The sequence below is a fragment of the Thunnus albacares genome, chromosome 17 (assembly GCF_914725855.1).
Source record: "Thunnus albacares chromosome 17, fThuAlb1.1, whole genome shotgun sequence".
NCBI lineage: Eukaryota > Metazoa > Chordata > Actinopteri > Scombriformes > Scombridae > Thunnus > Thunnus albacares.
Window position 1 is genome coordinate 17074358 of NC_058122.1, and position 17055 is coordinate 17091412.

The window sequence follows — 17055 nt, forward strand, 5'->3', positions numbered from 1 at the left end:
GGGATCTCTTGGGACCTGTATATAATACGTAACGGCTGTTTCAAAATTGGCTAGACACTCATCAACAAAGCAGACATACGCAGGATCTGCTGCTGCATGAAGAATAAAATGGTATTTTATTAAAAATTTTGACAACAAAGAACATATACTTTCATTCTCTTATTTTCAGCTTCATCAAATACATGTGGCTCTTCAGGTTTCGACAGTTAAAGGGACCATTGCTGGCTTCGTCTGTCGTAGCCCAGATGTTGAGCAGATTGTATTACAGTAGGCAGTAAGAATGCTTGGCTCGATCAATACTGCTACATCAAACACCTCCTCTGGATCGGTGCCTACAGGGAGTACAGTTGCCCACACTGCTCACACCAGCAAAAAGATATGTGGAGGACAGATGGAGCACATACAGGGGATTATCATGACCTCCCATTCAGGCTCTGTGAGTTATTTATCATTGTAGCAGATGCATAGGCTGCAAGACACACAGGGTCAAGCATGAAGATTTGCCTTTAGTGCCATGTTATGTCTGTACATGTGCATGTAGCAGTGTGCATGCATGTGGAAGGAGCAGAGTGTGTCACCGCCCTGCATCTCTGAAGTGGGTGGGAGCAGGTGGGGGGAAAGGCTCCGGGAGTTTGGGGAGGCAGTTATAAGAGAGTGCTGCCCAGGTCATGTTTTCTCAGTTGTCACTGTGGAAGGATCGTACCACAGTGATTTGCTGCTGTGACCTGGAGAGACCCCTGGCACTACTTCACGGAAAGGTATAGTAAAACCCACTGCCAATATGACTAAACTTGAAATTCCTTTCACTCTGTTTCACCTACAGGGCAGTAAATCTAGGTCAAGATAGATTAGAGAAGAATAAATTTCCTCAAATATAGGCATGTGTCAGTCTTACTTCGGAAAATCATAAAATTCCATAATGTGGATGAAAAAAACCTTCTTAAATTTAGAAAAACAAAGTTCTTTGAGTTATTAGCAGAAGCTGCTAAATATATTAATACATTTACAGTGGAATTTTAACTTTGTCAGCAGGTATAAGAGGTTTTTTTTTTGTTTCTCAGCATGTCTGTATTTCTGCTTATGCCAGGTGATGAACATTAGGATGAAGGGGGTTCTGGTCCTTTTCTGCATGATCTCGACATGCAGAGCTCAGAAATGGAAACAGGAAACCTCACCTTGGGACCCTAAAGGTCAGGGACGATGTGCCGTCATGCTTGGTTTTCCACAATCTGTAAATGATTATCATAAATGTTACATTTCGAAAGCAATTGAATCCAGGATCCTTCACCTTTCAGGTCATGACTAAATAAATTTCCGTGTCTAGTAGAACCCACCGATGCCAAGACGTGCTCAAACCTTACACAGGTACTGGACAACTGGAAATTTGCCATTCTAACCCAAGTGAAAGACCTGCTGATCAATGACCACTCCTCTGTCCTTCCTGAGTACAGCAGGTGAGTCACACTGGCTTCTGATCTGACTGTAACTGTGCTGTAGTGATGATAGTACAGACAAACACACTAAAACAAGAAGAAAAAAACAAATGTTGAGTAAGAGAGAGGTTTAATGTGCAAGAATAACAGAATAACAGTGACGTCAATGAACAATTTATTATTCCTCACAGTCATGTGAACTTAGTAGCTAACTCTTTGCTCTTTGCATAACCACAGACCTATCACAGCCAGTATAACGATCCACATTTGCTCTGGTCAACACAAAGCCAACTCTGCTTTGTAATGACCTCACTTTGGAGACAGTGCCAACAGAAAACGGGAAATGTTGCAGCCTTGTGTTCTGGTGTTTCTGGCAGACATTGCTTCAAGTTGCTGATCCTTGATTAGGCCCATGATACCAACAACAGATAACATGTGTAGAAGTGTGTTTAATATGGACACTCTCCAGTAATAGAGTGAATAGCATCCTCAGTTCTTGCTTAAATTTGGGCCAAAAAACAACTATTTTTATACTTCTTTTTGGGGACTTCCATTCTTTATGCCTGTTATCCTGATGTTTCCTGCAGATGATGGGACTGTTTCTGCTTAACTGCATGTCATGACTTTGTTCATGTTGCCAATTGACTTGATTCTTCTCTTGGTAATTGTTTGCCCATAAACAATGCTGCTATTTCATGTGGGCTTGTGGAACATTGCAGTGCCAAAGTTATGTGACAAGCCATTCGAATGTTGAAACCATTTATTCATTTGTACTTTCCCAAATATCTCTGCGTTTATCCAGGATCCAGCCTCTGTCAGATGCTCTGGGAGACCTCTACAAGCAATTTAACACACTCAAAGATGAGCTCGGGGCGCTCACCGCAAAGCTTGACAGAGTGGAGGCTTTTGTGGATGACCTCAAGGATGGTAGATCCAGGCTGCCTCAGCGACCCATACAAAGGATTCACCCCAATGTTGGTCTGAGGTCTCCAATGCGAGCACAGATGAGGGTTCCTGACAGGAGGATTATTACAAAGCCAACACCAATCAGAGTGAGAAGGAGAGGACAACAGAGACCTTAGACCTGTTGCCTTTATGGCTTTTGTCTAGTATCAGTGCTGATGTATTGCTGTGAACAAGAGTTGATATGTTTATATATTTTCAGAAGAAGATGAGTGAGAAGATGAGAAGAGTTTTATTATTTTATTGATGAGTGTGATGTGAGAAACGGTCACATAAATAAGGCTGCATGGCGTAGACACGATGATAGACCTCTATATTATTACAAGTAAATCTCCCTTTCTGTACAAAGTCACTTTGAACCACAAGGTGGCAGCATTTATCAATTTATCAACTGTCATCCTGCCGCTCTATACATTATAATAGCAATAGCTGGACTTAATGTTACATAATGGCTGAAAATGTTGTCTAATGCAGTACATAGATACTTTTTTCACATTGATTAACATTGTATGGCATTTGTTTGTATTGCTTGATATATTTGGACTATGTTACCTAATTCATTATTAAAAACAGACTCATATTAATCAACTGGTACTTTGTAAATGGACTGCACTAATACAACACTTTTCAACCTCAGAAGTACAAAATGCTTTACAATGTTCCCCTCATTCACACACTCACACACTAGTGGTGGTGCTAGACAACACATCAGGAGCAATTTGGTAAGTTTAGTGTCTCGCTCAAAGACACTTTAACATGTAGACAGAAGGAGCCAGAGATTGAACCTCCAACGCTGTGCCACATCTGCCACCAGTACCGATGGAATACAACAGCATGGATGACATACAAAAGTTTTCAAACAGACTTTTTAATTTATTTTATATTCTTTTCAAATTGGTTTACAAAAGTATATTAAGCAAAAATATTTGCTTAATCATTTTTCCTGTCTGTCAGCACAAGCACGATTGAAGCAAATCCTGTTTCTGACATCTTGATGGGTTTTGGAGAGCATAAACAGTGTGAATCTTGTCCTTGTTCCAACATAAAGAAATAAATAAGCAGTTTTTGATGTACAGTAACAACACTGTATAAAGTTTATTTGATTCCGGACAGCTGCAAAATTCACTCAGTATAATGAACATGAAAAGCTAATGAGAGCTAACTAACCATCATGATGGTTTGATAAAATGAAAGATGTTTTACCCTGGAGATTAAAAATAAAGTAACAAAGTAACAAATGCTTGACAATAAAACTGCAGCTTGTCTTATGCAGATCATGATATTCTTACATTGAACCATGAAACTTTTTGCCTACTCTGACAATAATGGAGCAAAACTGAATTACCTAATTAATATTTTTTTATCTGGTATACACATAAAATGAGTAACAACTGAAACTGAGTTTTCATCCTTGATCAGTGAAGCATCACCTCTCTCCTCCTCCCTCTCTTTCTTCCCAGGATGCACCTACAGGTCTCCTCTCCTTATTTATAGCTCCATGTAAATGAAGAGGTCAAGTGTCAGCTCTCTGAATTAAAATCATTCAGACACTTTACCTTTTAGTCTGTCAATTATGTGCATGTGTGCTGAACCAGAGCTTGCATCCTGCAATAAATGTCTCCTGTTGACTTATTAGAAACTTGTAAGTTACAAGATGGTGATTTTTTGTAAAACTCTAATTACAATAAGCAAAATGTTTCAAAGTTCTAAATCTTTCATGCATGATGATCCATTACTATTTGCAGGGTTTTTCTCACATCATGACATTATTGTATTTTATAAATAAAAGTTTACCTGAGAAGTTTACTTGACTACATTGACAATAGTGAATAATGACATTTCCCTCCACAGATGAAAAGAGACAAACAAATATCAAAAATCGTGCAGATTGAACCAAACCTCCTCCTCCTGTCAGTTACTCTCAGTTTCAGTGTTGTATTAAACTGCTTCTCCAGCACCCCCTCTCCTCCATCTTCCAGACCCTCTAATCTGTCAGCAGTAAGCTCACTTTCAACATGCTGGGGACCCTCTGCACTCTCATCACTGCTCTAACATGTAAGGAAACTGACTTACTGCAGCTTTGACCTCATGTTGGATTCATCAGTCTGTGTGTTTCTCTTGACTCCATGTGGTGTGACGGTGGTGACACAGAAGCCTCCTGTTGTGACGCTGAGGAAAGGAGAGACAGTCACCATGGACTGTAACCTGGGAACTGTTACTGATGAATCAGCTCGCTGGTATAAACAGATACCAGGAGGAGTTCCTCAGTATGTGCTGAAGTTCCATCATGGCTCTGGTTTCTCTTCTCCCAAATTCACATCTAATCATCAGTCAATGACAGATTATCGACTGATCATCAACGATGTTGAAGGGGGAGACTCAGCAGTCTATTACTGTGAAACATGGGACAACTCTGCTGAGGAAAAAGTATCACAGTGATTTACACTGTGACAAAAACCTCCTAACTAAATACTGCTTTTTGAGTCTCTTACAGATGTTATCTGATAGTAAAGACATAAAATACTATGTATAACAACGGAAAGAAGAGATAGTCTCCATGGACTGTAATCTGGGAACTGTTACTAACAGTGGTGTTCACTGGTATAAACAGATTCCAGGAGGAGTTCCTCAGTTTGTATTGTATTTTATTCACACTGCAAGCTCTCCAACATATGGCTCTGGTTTCTCTTCTCCCAAATTCACATCTAATCACCAGTCAACATCAGATTATCGACTGATCATCAACAATGTGGAGGAGGGAGACTCAGCAGTCTATTACTGTGAAACATGGGACGAATCTGTGAATGAGAAGGCATCACAATGATTTACACCATGACAGAAACCTCTTCACTAAACACTTCTGCTTTTTGAGTCTCTGGCACATAACAACTGCAATTCACAATATTTTTTTTCAAACATGTTCTTGTTCAATTCTCTTTGTCGATTCTAACTATGATCTTTCCGACATTATATTCACTTGTGCTTTTCATTATGCTTAAATAATAAAAAAGCCAAGCACCAGTGAGTGCACCCCACCTTCATCCACTATATCCGACATTTTGATATAAATCAGGCTTAAATGCTACTGTATCTTCCCACTAAACATGTTTAAGTAATTGGAAGTTTACTGTTCTCAACCCCAAAACATGACAAAAACTTTCCTGAGACAAATCCTCTAATACAGAGGTAGTGATAATTGTTACAGTCCTAGGTGCAGTAAAAATGACAGTAATCTAATTGTGAAGCTAAAACAAAACAAAATCAAAAAGTGACTTACAACAGATCATCTAGAAACAGAGATTCCTGTTTAAGAATTTAGACGTGTGAAGATACTGACATGAGAAATACAATATGCTCATAAAAAACAAAAGGGAAGCAATTTATTGTGTAACTGAATAATTTGAGAATAAACCACATATCTGATGTAGTACATTGATGAATGAAAACTGCGTTGAATGTTGAAACTCCTCCTCCTCCACTTCTCCTCTCCTCAGTGTCTTTATAAGCTTCAGTCTCTCTTCTCCTCACACTCCAACCCTGCTCACCTCTCAGCTGGACAGTAAGGAACGTTTACACCACACACTGACAACATGCTGGGGACCCTCTGCACTCTCATCACTGCTCTAACTTGTAAGATATTCTTTTGATTCATTTTATATTTCATATTTTCAGGCTGAAACCTTTTAACTCATGTGTTTTTATGTGTTTGTTGACAGATGTTGATGCAGCGATAGTTGTGACCCAGACGCCCGCTGTCCACACAGTTTCTACAGGACAAGAAGTTGTTCTCAACTGCAACATTCAGAGAGATGATGGAAAATATGTCAGCTGGTATAAACAGGTTCCTGGTAAAGTTCCTCAGTATGTTTTAAAATTTTACCATTCTGACAGTTCACCCAAGTTTGGAACAGGATTCTCCTCAGACCGATTCAACTCTAGATCCTCATCAAACATAGATTATCAGTTCATCATTAAGCGGGCAGAGGCAGGAGACTCTGCAGTCTATTACTGTAATACATGGGACAGCTCTGCTACGGAGGACGTATCACAGTGATTTACTCTGTGACAAAAACCTCTTCACAAAGTACTTCTGCTTTCTGAGTCTCTCACACATCAACTAATGTTCTCTGTAGCTACATGAGACTTTAAAAAATTACTACAAACCAGTTTCATCAATCTATTCTTAAAAAACACTCATTTCATATAAAGGTTTAACTGAAGATTTCTTGAAGAGATAATTAAATTCAATGTTGTTGTTATGCAGATGATACCCAATTATATTTATCAATGAAGCCTGATGAAACCAATCAATTAAACAAACAAACAAGCATGCCTTAACGACATAAAGACCTGGATTACCTGCAATTTTCTACTACTAAACTCAGATAAAACTGAAGTTATTGTGCTTGGCCCTAAACACTTTAGAAACACATTATCTAAAGATACAGCTACTCTGGATGGCATTACCCTGGCCTCCAGCACCACCGTAAGGAATCTGGGAGTTATCTTTGATCAGGATATGTCCTTTAACTCCCACATGAATCAAATTTCAAAGACTGCCTTTTTTCACTTATGTAATATCGCAAAAATCAGGCACATCCTGTCCCAAAAAGATGCAGAAAAACTAGTCCATGCATTTGTTACTTCTAGGCTGGATTATTGCAATTCCTTATTATCAGGCTGCCCTAACAAGTCTCTAAAGACTCTCCAGCTGGTCCAGAATGCAGCTGCACATGTACTGACTAAAACTAGAAAAAGAGATCACATTTCTCCCATTTTAGCTTCGCTACATTGGCTTCCTGTAAAATCTAGAATAGAATTTAAAATCCCTCTCCTAACTTACAAAGCCCTTAATGGACAGGCACCATCATATCTTGAAGAGCTCATAGTACCATATTATCCCACTTGAGCACTGCGCTCCCAGAATGCAGGCTTACTGGTGGTTCCTACAGTCTTTAAAAGTAGAATGGGAGGCAGAGCCTTCAGCTATCAGGCACCTCTTTTGTGGAACCATCTTCCAGAGTTGGTCCGGGATGCAGACACCCTCTCTATGTTTAAGAGTAGGCTTAAAACTTTCCTTTTTGATAAAGCTTATAGTTAGGGCCGACCAGGCTTACCTTGGATCAGCCCTTAGTTATGCTGCTATAGGCCTAGACTGCTGGGGGACTTCCCATGATGCACTGAGCTCCTCTCTCCTCCTCGTCCTCCTCTCCATCTGTATGCATGCATGTAATATCAATGCATGTCACTAACTTTGCTTCTTCCCCGGAGTTTTTTGTGCTTTCTCATCTCGCAGGAACCACTTTTTTATCTGCAACACTTTCTGTGACTTACCAATGATGAGTGACTGCGTCAATTCAAATATTTCTGTTTTGTCTAACATGTGAGATGTTTTATAGCAGTGGTTGATGATAGAGTGATCATTTCGTCTGCTTCTCTTGATGACAAATGACCATGTTGGCTTTTATTGTTATGAATAAGTGATGTGAGTATGGAGACACATGTCATCAAAACACCTTTATAATGAAAAATAGATATATGATCAACAACAACAGCAGTAACGCTTTTTGCCATGAAATAATTTGTCAATGTGATATGAAACCACATATGTGATGTAGGAGATTCATAAATGAAAACAGTGTTGAGTGTTGAAACTCCTCCTCCACTTCTCCTCTCCTCAGTGTCTTTATAAGCTTCAGTCTCTCTTCTCCTCACACTCCAACCCTGCTCACCTCTCAGCTGGACAGTAAGGGACGTTTACACCACACACTGACAACATGCTGGGGACCCTCTGCACTCTCATCACTGCTCTAACTTGTAAGATATTCTTCTGATTCTTTTTATATTTCATATTTTCAGGCTGAAACCTTTTAACTCGTGTTTTTCTGTGTTTGTTGACAGATGTTGATGCAGCGAAAGTTGTGACCCAGACGCCCGCTGTCCACGCAGTTTCTACAGGACAAGAAGTTGTTCTCAACTGCAACATTCAGAGAGATGATGGAAGATATGTCAGCTGGCATAAACATGTTCCTGGTCAAGCTCCTCAGTATGTTCTGAAATTTTACCATTCTCACAGTTCTCCCAGCTTTGGATCAGGATTCTCCTCAGACCGATTCAACTCTAGATCTTCATCAAAAATAGATTATCAGTTCATCATTAAGCGGGCAGAGGCAGGAGACACTGCAGTCTATCACTGTTACACATGGGACACCTCTGCTAATGAGGGAGTATCACAGTGATTTACTCTGTGACAAAAACCTCTTCACAAAGTACTTCTGCTTTTTGAGTCTCTCACACATCAACTAATGTTCTCTGTAGCTACATGAGACTTTAAAGATCAATACAAACCAGTTTCATCAATCTGTTCTTAAAAAAACACTCATTTCATGTAAAAGTTTATTGGCTGATCTCATGAAGAGATAATTAAACTCAGTGTTTGTTGTTTTTTCCTTTTCATTTGCACTGGACAATGCAATGCAAAGAAATTGATCAGTGATGAACAAATATAAGCATAGAGATTTATTCTTGACTTCGGGGACACATGTATGTGAGAAATATCTTAAACAGTCGGGGAACAGCTCAGTAAGTGGACCCTGCTTTTAGATCATTTAACAGAAGAAACAATGATTTCTCTAAAAACACTTCATTTAACACAGGACATAATAAACAGCCTGATGAGTCCTCTGTTGCACGAGCAATTTTCTGTGTAATTACTTCTTTTTGATTATTTTGATTGCTTTGAATAAAATTTGATGTTTGAAGATGACTTTTGGAGGAAGCAAGTTAAACATACAATGAATTTTATATCACCCTGCACTCAATAATACCCATGTAAACTTTGCTGCCTTGTGTGAGTGATGCATTTATGAAGGAAAACATTTCCACCATCATCCCTCTTCATTCAATGATGATATTTAGACGTTTAACATCAACATGAAAACAAAATGATGCAACAGAAGATTCAGAATCAATCCTCAAGTCCAGCAGTGTTTTGGAATATAAACAGAATGATGAAGAGAATGAGATGTTGACAGTGAAAGTTGGTCTCAACAGGATGTTTCAGTTTCACTCCCCTCATTAGTGAGAGTCAGGAGGTTTTTGTACAGCCATGTGTACAAAGTGAATCACTGTGGTATTCGGACAAGGCACCAAGCTGATCGTGACAAGTAAGTACTTTTAAACTGATCATAAAACAAGATAGATTTATTGTTTCTGGTGTATATAAGAGAAAATAATCAATGTATGTGTTCTTGACGATAATGTTTAATATGTTTTTCACTGAATTGTAGGTTCATTTTGTACTTCAGCTTTGTTAAACTATGTCTTTGAATGCAAAGACACAGTGTTTACACAATATTTAAAATGTTTTCTACAGATACTCTGAAGTTGTGTGTATTTATGTTTAAGAGATGTGCAAGATTTTGTTTATTATTTACATTTAGTGAGAAGTTCTAACATTTTCTAACATTGACAAACACTGAATAATCTGCTAGAGGAATGTTATATTATCTGTCAAAAGTATTTTACATTATGATATCAATACTAAATTACTGTGCTTGTGTTGTTTAATTACTAATCTTCTAAAGTTTAAGGATGATTTTGAATTTATCTGGATTATGAGATTATTTAAATTCTTTTTTTTCTTAATGGTTATTTAAACACCATTAAAGCAAAGTGATATACTTTCATTCCCCACAGTGACTGAAGTGATTTCATTAAAAGTCAAATACCATCAATTTTTTCAACTGATCATTGTAATTTCACTTCATAATTGATCAAATTTGTTAAAAAAATTAACACTGCTCATATTTTAGGTGATGATTTGTACATGTTACCATTTGAAATGCTTTTCACTTCTTCTGTTTGATTGTTATATTGTCGCAACATCTACTGAATGAATCTGGTAGTGTCATACTTCTTATAAATGATTTAATTTCTATTTTTTCAGTTTTTTTCATGACTTTAATGGCAGTTTTGTATAACTGTCCTTCATGTATTTTCAGGCTCCAGCCTCTCTCCTCCTGTCCTGACAGTCTTCCCTCCGTCCAGTGCTGAGCTCCAGTCCAACAAAGCCACTCTGGTCTGTCTGTCCAGTCAGTCTGTGCCTTTTGCAGATGTGACCTGGTTGTCTGCTGGGAGTCCAGTGAGCAGTGGGATCTCTAGCAGCACCGCTGTTCAGCAACCAGACCAGACTTTCCAAATCAGCAGCTATCTGTCCATCCAGACTTCAGACTGGAACATGGACAAGGTTTACACATGTAAAGTGTCTTTGGGCTCCCAGACTTCAGAGAAGAACATCAACAAGTCGAAGTGTCCCGCTGAAGAATAGTAGAGGACCAGAATGAGCATTTAAAATCTGTTTCTTTACTGTTTGTGCTGTTTGCTCATAACAAGGTTTAGATGTTAGTAAAGATGTGTCTGCATGCTTGTAATAAATGTTGTGACAGTTAGGTGGAGGTGTTGTATCGGCTTTGCATTTGATACATTTTCCAAGACTTGTTTAATTAAATAAAAGCATTGTGATATAAAAAATGGTTTGTATTTATTTGTTCTCATGAAAAATTTAAAAACAATTTTAACTGAACTGCAATAAGTGTAACCTTCACTAGATTTTATTTTTCTTCTGATGTTCATCTCACTGATATTTACAGTTAATCCAGAACACACAGATGACATTTAAGAATTTTATATTGTTATCGGGTTTAAGTGTGCGATAAATGCATAAGAAGGAACAAACTTGATTAATAATTCTTTATTTTGTTTTAGTAATTTGCAACAGTTGAGATGTTAGAAAAATCTGATAAACTATGTAGAAACTGAAACTGAGTTTTCATCCTTCGTCAGTGAAGCGTCACTTCTCTCCTCCTTCTCTTCTTAACCAGGATGCACCTGCAGGCCTCCTCTACTTATTTCAGAGGGAACTGTCTCTGACTGAAAACACACTTATGTTTTATTTATTGTCATTCAGTCAATAAAAGACAGTCAACCTCTAATCTGTTAATATACGCATGTGTGCAGTTTCAGAGCTTATATCCTCCAACAAATGTCTCTTTTTTACTTCTGAAAAACTTGTAAATTAGAGGATGATTTTTCATAAAAGTCTAACTAGAAAAATGTTTAAAAAATTTCCAAAACTTTTATGTGTGAATCTCATCATTTATGTAAAGATCAAACCAAAGCTCCTCCTCCTGTCAGTCACTCTCAGTTTCAGTGTTGTATTAAATTGCTCCTCCAGCACCTCCTCTCCTCATCCTCCAAACCCTCTCATCTGTCAGCAGTAAGCTCACTTTCCAAGTTACAAGGCCATTCTCAGCACACACTGACAACATGCTGGGGACCCTCTGCACTCTCATCACTGCTCTAACATGTAAGGAGGCTGACTTACTGCAGCTTTGACCTCATGTTGGATTCATCAGTCTGTGTGTTTCTCTTGACTCCGTGTCATCTTGTTGTTTCCAGGTGTGAGTGGTGTGACGGTGGTGACACAGAAGCCTCCTGTTGTGACGCTGAGGAAAGGAGAGACAGTCACCATGGACTGTAACCTGGGAACTGTTACTGATAAACGAGCTTGGTGGTATAAACAGATTCCAGGAGGAGTTCCTCAGTTTGTGCTGAGTTTTTATCACAGCTTGAGCTCTCCAAGCTATGGCCCTGGTTTCTCCTCTCCTAAATTCACATCTAACCATCAGTCAACATCAGATTATAGACTGATCATCAACAATGTGGAGGAAGGAGACTCAGCAGTCTATTACTGTAAAACATGGGACAGCTCTGTGAATCAGTTCGTATCACAGTGATTTACACCGTGACAAAAACCTCCTCACTAAACACTTCTGCTTTTTGATTCTCTAAGATAAGAACTGAAGCAATTATCTGTATAACACAATGCAGGTGTGAGTGGTGTGACGGTGGTGACACAGAAGCCTCCTGTTGTGACAGTGAGGAAAGGAGAGACAGTCACCATGGACTGTAACCTGGGAACTGTTACTGGCAGTAGTGGTCGCTGGTATAAACAGATTCCAGGAGGAGTTCCTCAGTTTGTGCTGAGTTTTTATCACAGCTGGAGCTCTCCAGGCTATGGTTCTGGTTTCTCTTCTCCCAAATTCACATCTACTCATCAATCAAAATCAGATTAACGTTTCATCATCAACAATGTGGAAGAGGGAGATTCTGTAGTCTTCTATTGTAGCACATGGGATGGCTCTGTTAACGAGGAGGCATCACAGTAATTTACACCGTGACAAAAACCTCCTCACTAAACACTCCTGCTTTTTGACTTGCCTACACATGACTGAGAGTGAAGCCATTAGCTAATGCTCTCACCTTCCCAACATAATGAAACATATGTTTTCAGAACAGTTTTTATTGGATTCTCACATTCTGCTTTCTGAGTCACTGACACATCCACACTGAGTGTGAAGCAATGAACCAAAACTCTCTGTAACTTCCTATATACACAATATATTTTTTTTACAAACTCCCAAATCTTCTTCATGCATTCTCACGATTTCTTACAATAAGGTAACAGTAATCTAACTACATGCATCCTGCATTCATGGGACAGACCCTTACTGACACACAGCTGTTGCAGAAACAAACAGTTCATTCAAATGCAGCTAAAACATGAGCAGATCATTGCTATATTAATGTAACAACAGATACTCTAAAGTAGATACAGAGATTCTTGATTTGATTTATGATCATTTTGGATTATTAGCAAACATGTTTGCTTGGTGAGAGAAATATTTAGAAGAATAAAAATACTGAGATGAGAGTTTACTCAATATCCTGCTTATTATAGAACAGTGTTTGCTGCATATAAAATACAACTTTGAGAGAACATGAAAAAATAAATTGATGAAAACAAAACAATTATGATATATTTATCATGTGGTCAATGTAATCTAATGAATCCAAAAATATCTAATGATTAACACAGGAAGATAAATAGAATTAATCTGATATCACCATTAGAGTAGATAATACTCACACAACAACAGGTTTTCATGAACAACAGTAGTTATACAATATTGTTTGATGAGAAATTATTTAATGTGACACTGCAAACATGATGTAGGTGATTTTTCAACGAGAACCGTGTTGAGTGTTGAAACTCCTCCTCCTCCACTTCTCCTCTCCTCAGTGTCTTTATAAGCTTCAGTCTCTCTTCTCCTCACACTCCAACCCTGCTCACCTCTCAGCTGGACAGTAAGGGACGTTTACACCACACACTGACAACATGCTGGGGACCCTCTGCACTCTCATCACTGCTCTAACATGTAAGATATTCTTCTGATTCCTCTTATATTTGATATTTTCAGCCATAAACCTTTTAACTCATGTGTTTTTCTGTGTTTGTTGACAGATGTTGATGCAGCAATAGTTGTGACCCAGACGCCCGCTGTCCACACAGTTTCTACAGGACAAGAAGTTGTTCTCAACTGCAACATTCAGAGATATGATGGATATTATGTCAACTGGTATAAACAGGTTCCTGGTAAAGCTCCTCAGTTTGTTCTGGGTTTTTACCATGAGGACAGTTCACTCATCTTTGGAACAGGATTCTCCTCAGACAGATTCAACTCTAGATCTTCATCAAACATAGATTATCAGTTCATCATTAAGCGGGCAGAGGCAGGAGACTCTGCAGTCTATTACTGTCACACATGGGACAACTCTGCTGATGAGTACGTATCACAGTGATTTACTCTGTGACAAAAACCTCTTCACAAAGTACTTCTGCTTTTTGAGTGTCTCACACATCAACTAATGTTCTCTGTAGCTACATGAGACTTTAAAGATCAATACAAACCAGTTTCATCAATCTGTTCTTAAAAAAACACTCATTTCATGTAAAAGTTTAGTGGCTGATCTCATGAAGAGATAATTAAACTCAGTGTTTGTTGTTTTTTCCTTTTCATTTGCACTGGACAATGCAATGCAAACACATTGATTAATGATGAACAAATATAAGCATAGAGATTTATTCTTGACTTTGGGGACACATGTATGTGAGAAATATCTTAAACAGTCGGGGAACAGCTCAGTAAGTGGACCCTGCTTTTAGATCATTTAACAGAAGAAACAATGATTTCTCTAAAAACACTTCATTTAACACAGGACATAATAAACAGCCTGATGAGTCCTCTGTTGCACGAGCAATTTTCTGTGTAATTACTTCTTTTTGATTATTTTAATTGCTTTGAATAAAATTTGATGTTTGAAGATGACTTTTGGAGGAAGCAAGTTAAACATACAATGATTTTTATATCACCCTGCACTCAATAATACCCACATCAACTTTGCTGCCTTGTGTGAGTGATGCATTTATGAAGGAAAACATTTCCACCATCATCTCTCTTCATTCAATGATGATATTTGGACTTTTAACATCAACATGAAAACAAAATGATGCAACAGAAGATTTAGAATCAATCCTCAAGTCCAGCAGTGTTTTGGAATATAAACAGAGTGATGAAGAGAATGAGATGTTGACAGTGAAAGTTGGTCTCAACAGGATGTTTCAGTTTCACTCCCCTCATTAGTGAGAGTCAGGAGGTTTTTGTACAGCCATGTGTACAAACTGAATCACTGTGGCATTCGGACAAGGCACCAAGCTGATCGTGACAAGTAAGTACTTTTAAAATGATCATAAAACCAGATAGATTTATTGTTTCTGTTACATATTAAGAGAAAATAATCAATTTATGTGTGACTTGTTGTTGTACTTCATTCAGTGAATAATAGATTCATCTTGTACTTTAGTTATTTAGATACTAAACTATGTGTTTGAAGGCAAATGAAATATCTGTAAACAATCACAATTTTTTAAATCCACAAATATTTTTATGTTATTTTATGTTTGAGGCATTTTAAAGAGTTTTTTCTTTTTTTTTTTAATTTAAATATTCTGACGAGATTTAACCTTGTAAAGGCATTCTAGCTACAGGTTTGTAAGGTTATCTGTCAAAATGATTTTACATCATGATACTGATAGTAAATGACTGTGCTTGTGTTATTTAATTACTTATCTTCTAAAGTTTGATGGTGATTTTAAATTTATCTGAACTTTATATTGGCTGTTTAAAAATAAATATGTATTTTTCTTTGATGCTCAGACACCACTAAAGCAAAGTGACTACTGATATATTAGAATTTAATTTTTTGACTGAAATTTTTTCAGTAGAATTCAAATACCATTTTGTGCTTGTGGATTTGTTTCCAATATGAAAAATTATACAGAGATAATGATTGAATTTCTGAGTTTGTGATTGATAAATGTTTTTGCCATTTAAAATGTTTAGTTTTTTTACTTCAACAGCATGATTGTTATATATTGTCAAAACAATGAATGAATTAATATGTTACAGTACTGTTACTGTCATTATTTGTGTTATTGATTTGATGTATAATTGTCCTTCATGTATTTTCAGGCTCCAGCCTCTCTCCTCCTGTCCTGACAGTCTTCCCTCCGTCCAGTGCTGAGCTCCAGTCCAACAAAGCCACTCTGGTCTGTCTGTCCAGTCAGTCTGTGCCTTTTGCAGATGTGACCTGGTTGTCTGCTGGGAGTCCAGTGAGCAGTGGGATCTCTAGCAGCACCGCTGTTCAGCAACCAGACCAGACTTTCCAAATCAGCAGCTATCTGTCCATCCAGACTTCAGACTGGAACATGGACAAGGTTTACACATGTAAAGTGTCTTTGGGCTCCCAGACTTCAGAGAAGAACATCAACAAGTCAAAGTGTCCCGCTGAAGAATAGTAGAGGACCAGAATGAGCATTTAAAATCTGTTTCTTTACTGTTTGTGCTGTTTGCTCATAACAAGGTTTAGATGTTAGAAAAGATGTGTCTGCATGCTTGTAATAAATGTTGTGACAGTTAGGTGGAGGTGTTGTATCGGCTTTGCAATTGGTACATTTTCCAAGACTTGTTTAATTAAATAAAAGCATTGTGATATAAAAAATGGTTTGTACTTATTTGTTCTCATGAAAAATTTAAAAACACTTTCAATTGAACTTCAATAACTGTAACCTTCACTAGATTTTATTTTTCTTCTGATGTTCATCTCACTGATATTTACAGTTAATCCAGAACACACAGATGACATTTAAGAATTTTATATTGATATCGGGTTTAAATGTGCAATAAATGCATAAGAAGGAACAAACTTGATTAATATTTCTTTATTTTGTTTTAGTAATTTGCAACAGTTGAGATGTTAGAAAAATCTGATAAACTATGTAGAAACTGAAACTGAGTTTTCATCCTTCGTCAGTGAAGCGTCACTTCTCTCCTCCTTCTCTTCTTAACCAGGATGCACCTGCAGGCCTCCTCTACTTATTTCAGAGGGAACTGTCTCTGACTGAAAACACACTTATGTTTTATTTATTGTCATTCAGTCAATCAAAGACAGTCAACCTCTAATCTCTTCATATACGCATGTGTGCAGTTTCAGAGCTTATATCCTGCAACAAATGTCTCTTTTTTACTTGTGAAAAACTTGTAAATTAGAGGATGATTTTTCATAAAAGTCTAACTAGAAAATGTTTTAAAAATTTCCAAAACTTTCATGCGTGAATCTCATCATTTATGTAAAGATCAAACCAAAGCTCCTCCTCCTGTCAGTCACTCTCAGTTTCAGTGTTGTATTAAATTGCTCC

General features: G+C 37.7%; 3 protein-coding genes and 2 gene segments (V, D, J or C); all 5 read left to right on the forward strand.

The window, feature by feature from the left end:
* Positions 1-648: 648 nt before the first annotated feature.
* On the forward strand, positions 649-2984 carry LOC122967783. 2 transcript variants are annotated; one of them, XM_044332597.1, is made up of 4 exons: positions 649-758; positions 1088-1190; positions 1325-1454; positions 2236-2984. In XM_044332597.1, exons 1-4 carry the CDS (start codon positions 669-671, stop codon positions 2513-2515), a joined length of 603 nt encoding a protein of 200 aa, XP_044188532.1. In that variant the 5' UTR covers positions 649-668; the 3' UTR covers positions 2516-2984. The 2 variants fall into 2 exon arrangements, with proteins under 2 accessions (XP_044188532.1, XP_044188533.1); XM_044332598.1 differs by having other exon boundaries at positions 1328-1454.
* Positions 2985-4484: 1500 nt separating this feature from the next.
* On the forward strand, positions 4485-5220 carry LOC122966959. The segment is given in 2 exon segments: positions 4485-4596; positions 4949-5220. Coding segments are annotated over 2 exon segments (384 nt in total).
* Positions 5221-5918: 698 nt separating this feature from the next.
* LOC122966245 (immunoglobulin lambda-1 light chain-like) lies at positions 5919-10914 on the forward strand. 2 transcript variants are annotated; one of them, XM_044330301.1, is made up of 4 exons: positions 5919-6026; positions 6113-6438; positions 9529-9562; positions 10400-10914. In XM_044330301.1, the coding sequence occupies exons 1-4, from the start codon at positions 5987-5989 to the stop codon at positions 10723-10725; spliced, it is 726 nt and encodes a 241-aa protein (XP_044186236.1). In that variant the 5' UTR covers positions 5919-5986; the 3' UTR covers positions 10726-10914. The 2 variants fall into 2 exon arrangements, with proteins under 2 accessions (XP_044186236.1, XP_044186237.1); XM_044330302.1 differs by lacking the exons at positions 5919-6026; positions 6113-6438 and adding exons at positions 8106-8213; positions 8298-8623.
* Positions 10915-11624: 710 nt separating this feature from the next.
* Positions 11625-16222, forward strand: LOC122966242 (immunoglobulin lambda-1 light chain-like). The gene is made up of 4 exons (XM_044330298.1): positions 11625-11763; positions 11856-12181; positions 14993-15026; positions 15830-16222. The coding sequence occupies exons 1-4, from the start codon at positions 11724-11726 to the stop codon at positions 16153-16155; spliced, it is 726 nt and encodes a 241-aa protein (XP_044186233.1). The 5' UTR covers positions 11625-11723; the 3' UTR covers positions 16156-16222.
* On the forward strand, positions 13548-14114 carry LOC122966255. The segment is given in 2 exon segments: positions 13548-13675; positions 13762-14114. Coding segments are annotated over 2 exon segments (378 nt in total).
* Positions 16223-17055: the final 833 nt, after the last annotated feature.

Coding starts and splice junctions, on each gene's coding strand:
- LOC122967783 (XM_044332597.1), top strand. CDS start 669: ATGTTTTCTCAGTTGTCACTGTGGAAGGATCGTACCACAGTGATTTGC. Junction 759..1,087: donor TGGCACTACTTCACGGAAAG/GTATAGTAAAAC, acceptor TGCTTATGCCAG/GTGATGAACATTAGGATGAA. Junction 1,191..1,324: donor CTCACCTTGGGACCCTAAAG/GTCAGGGACGAT, acceptor TTCCGTGTCTAG/TAGAACCCACCGATGCCAAG.
- LOC122966245 (XM_044330301.1), top strand. CDS start 5,987: ATGCTGGGGACCCTCTGCACTCTCATCACTGCTCTAACTT. Junction 6,027..6,112: donor TCTCATCACTGCTCTAACTT/GTAAGATATTCT, acceptor GTTTGTTGACAG/ATGTTGATGCAGCGATAGTT. Junction 9,563..10,399: donor CACCAAGCTGATCGTGACAA/GTAAGTACTTTT, acceptor ATGTATTTTCAG/GCTCCAGCCTCTCTCCTCCT.
- LOC122966242 (XM_044330298.1), top strand. CDS start 11,724: ATGCTGGGGACCCTCTGCACTCTCATCACTGCTCTAACAT. Junction 11,764..11,855: donor TCTCATCACTGCTCTAACAT/GTAAGGAGGCTG, acceptor TGTTGTTTCCAG/GTGTGAGTGGTGTGACGGTG. Junction 12,182..14,992: donor ACAGCTCTGTGAATCAGTTC/GTATCACAGTGA, acceptor TGAATCACTGTG/GCATTCGGACAAGGCACCAA.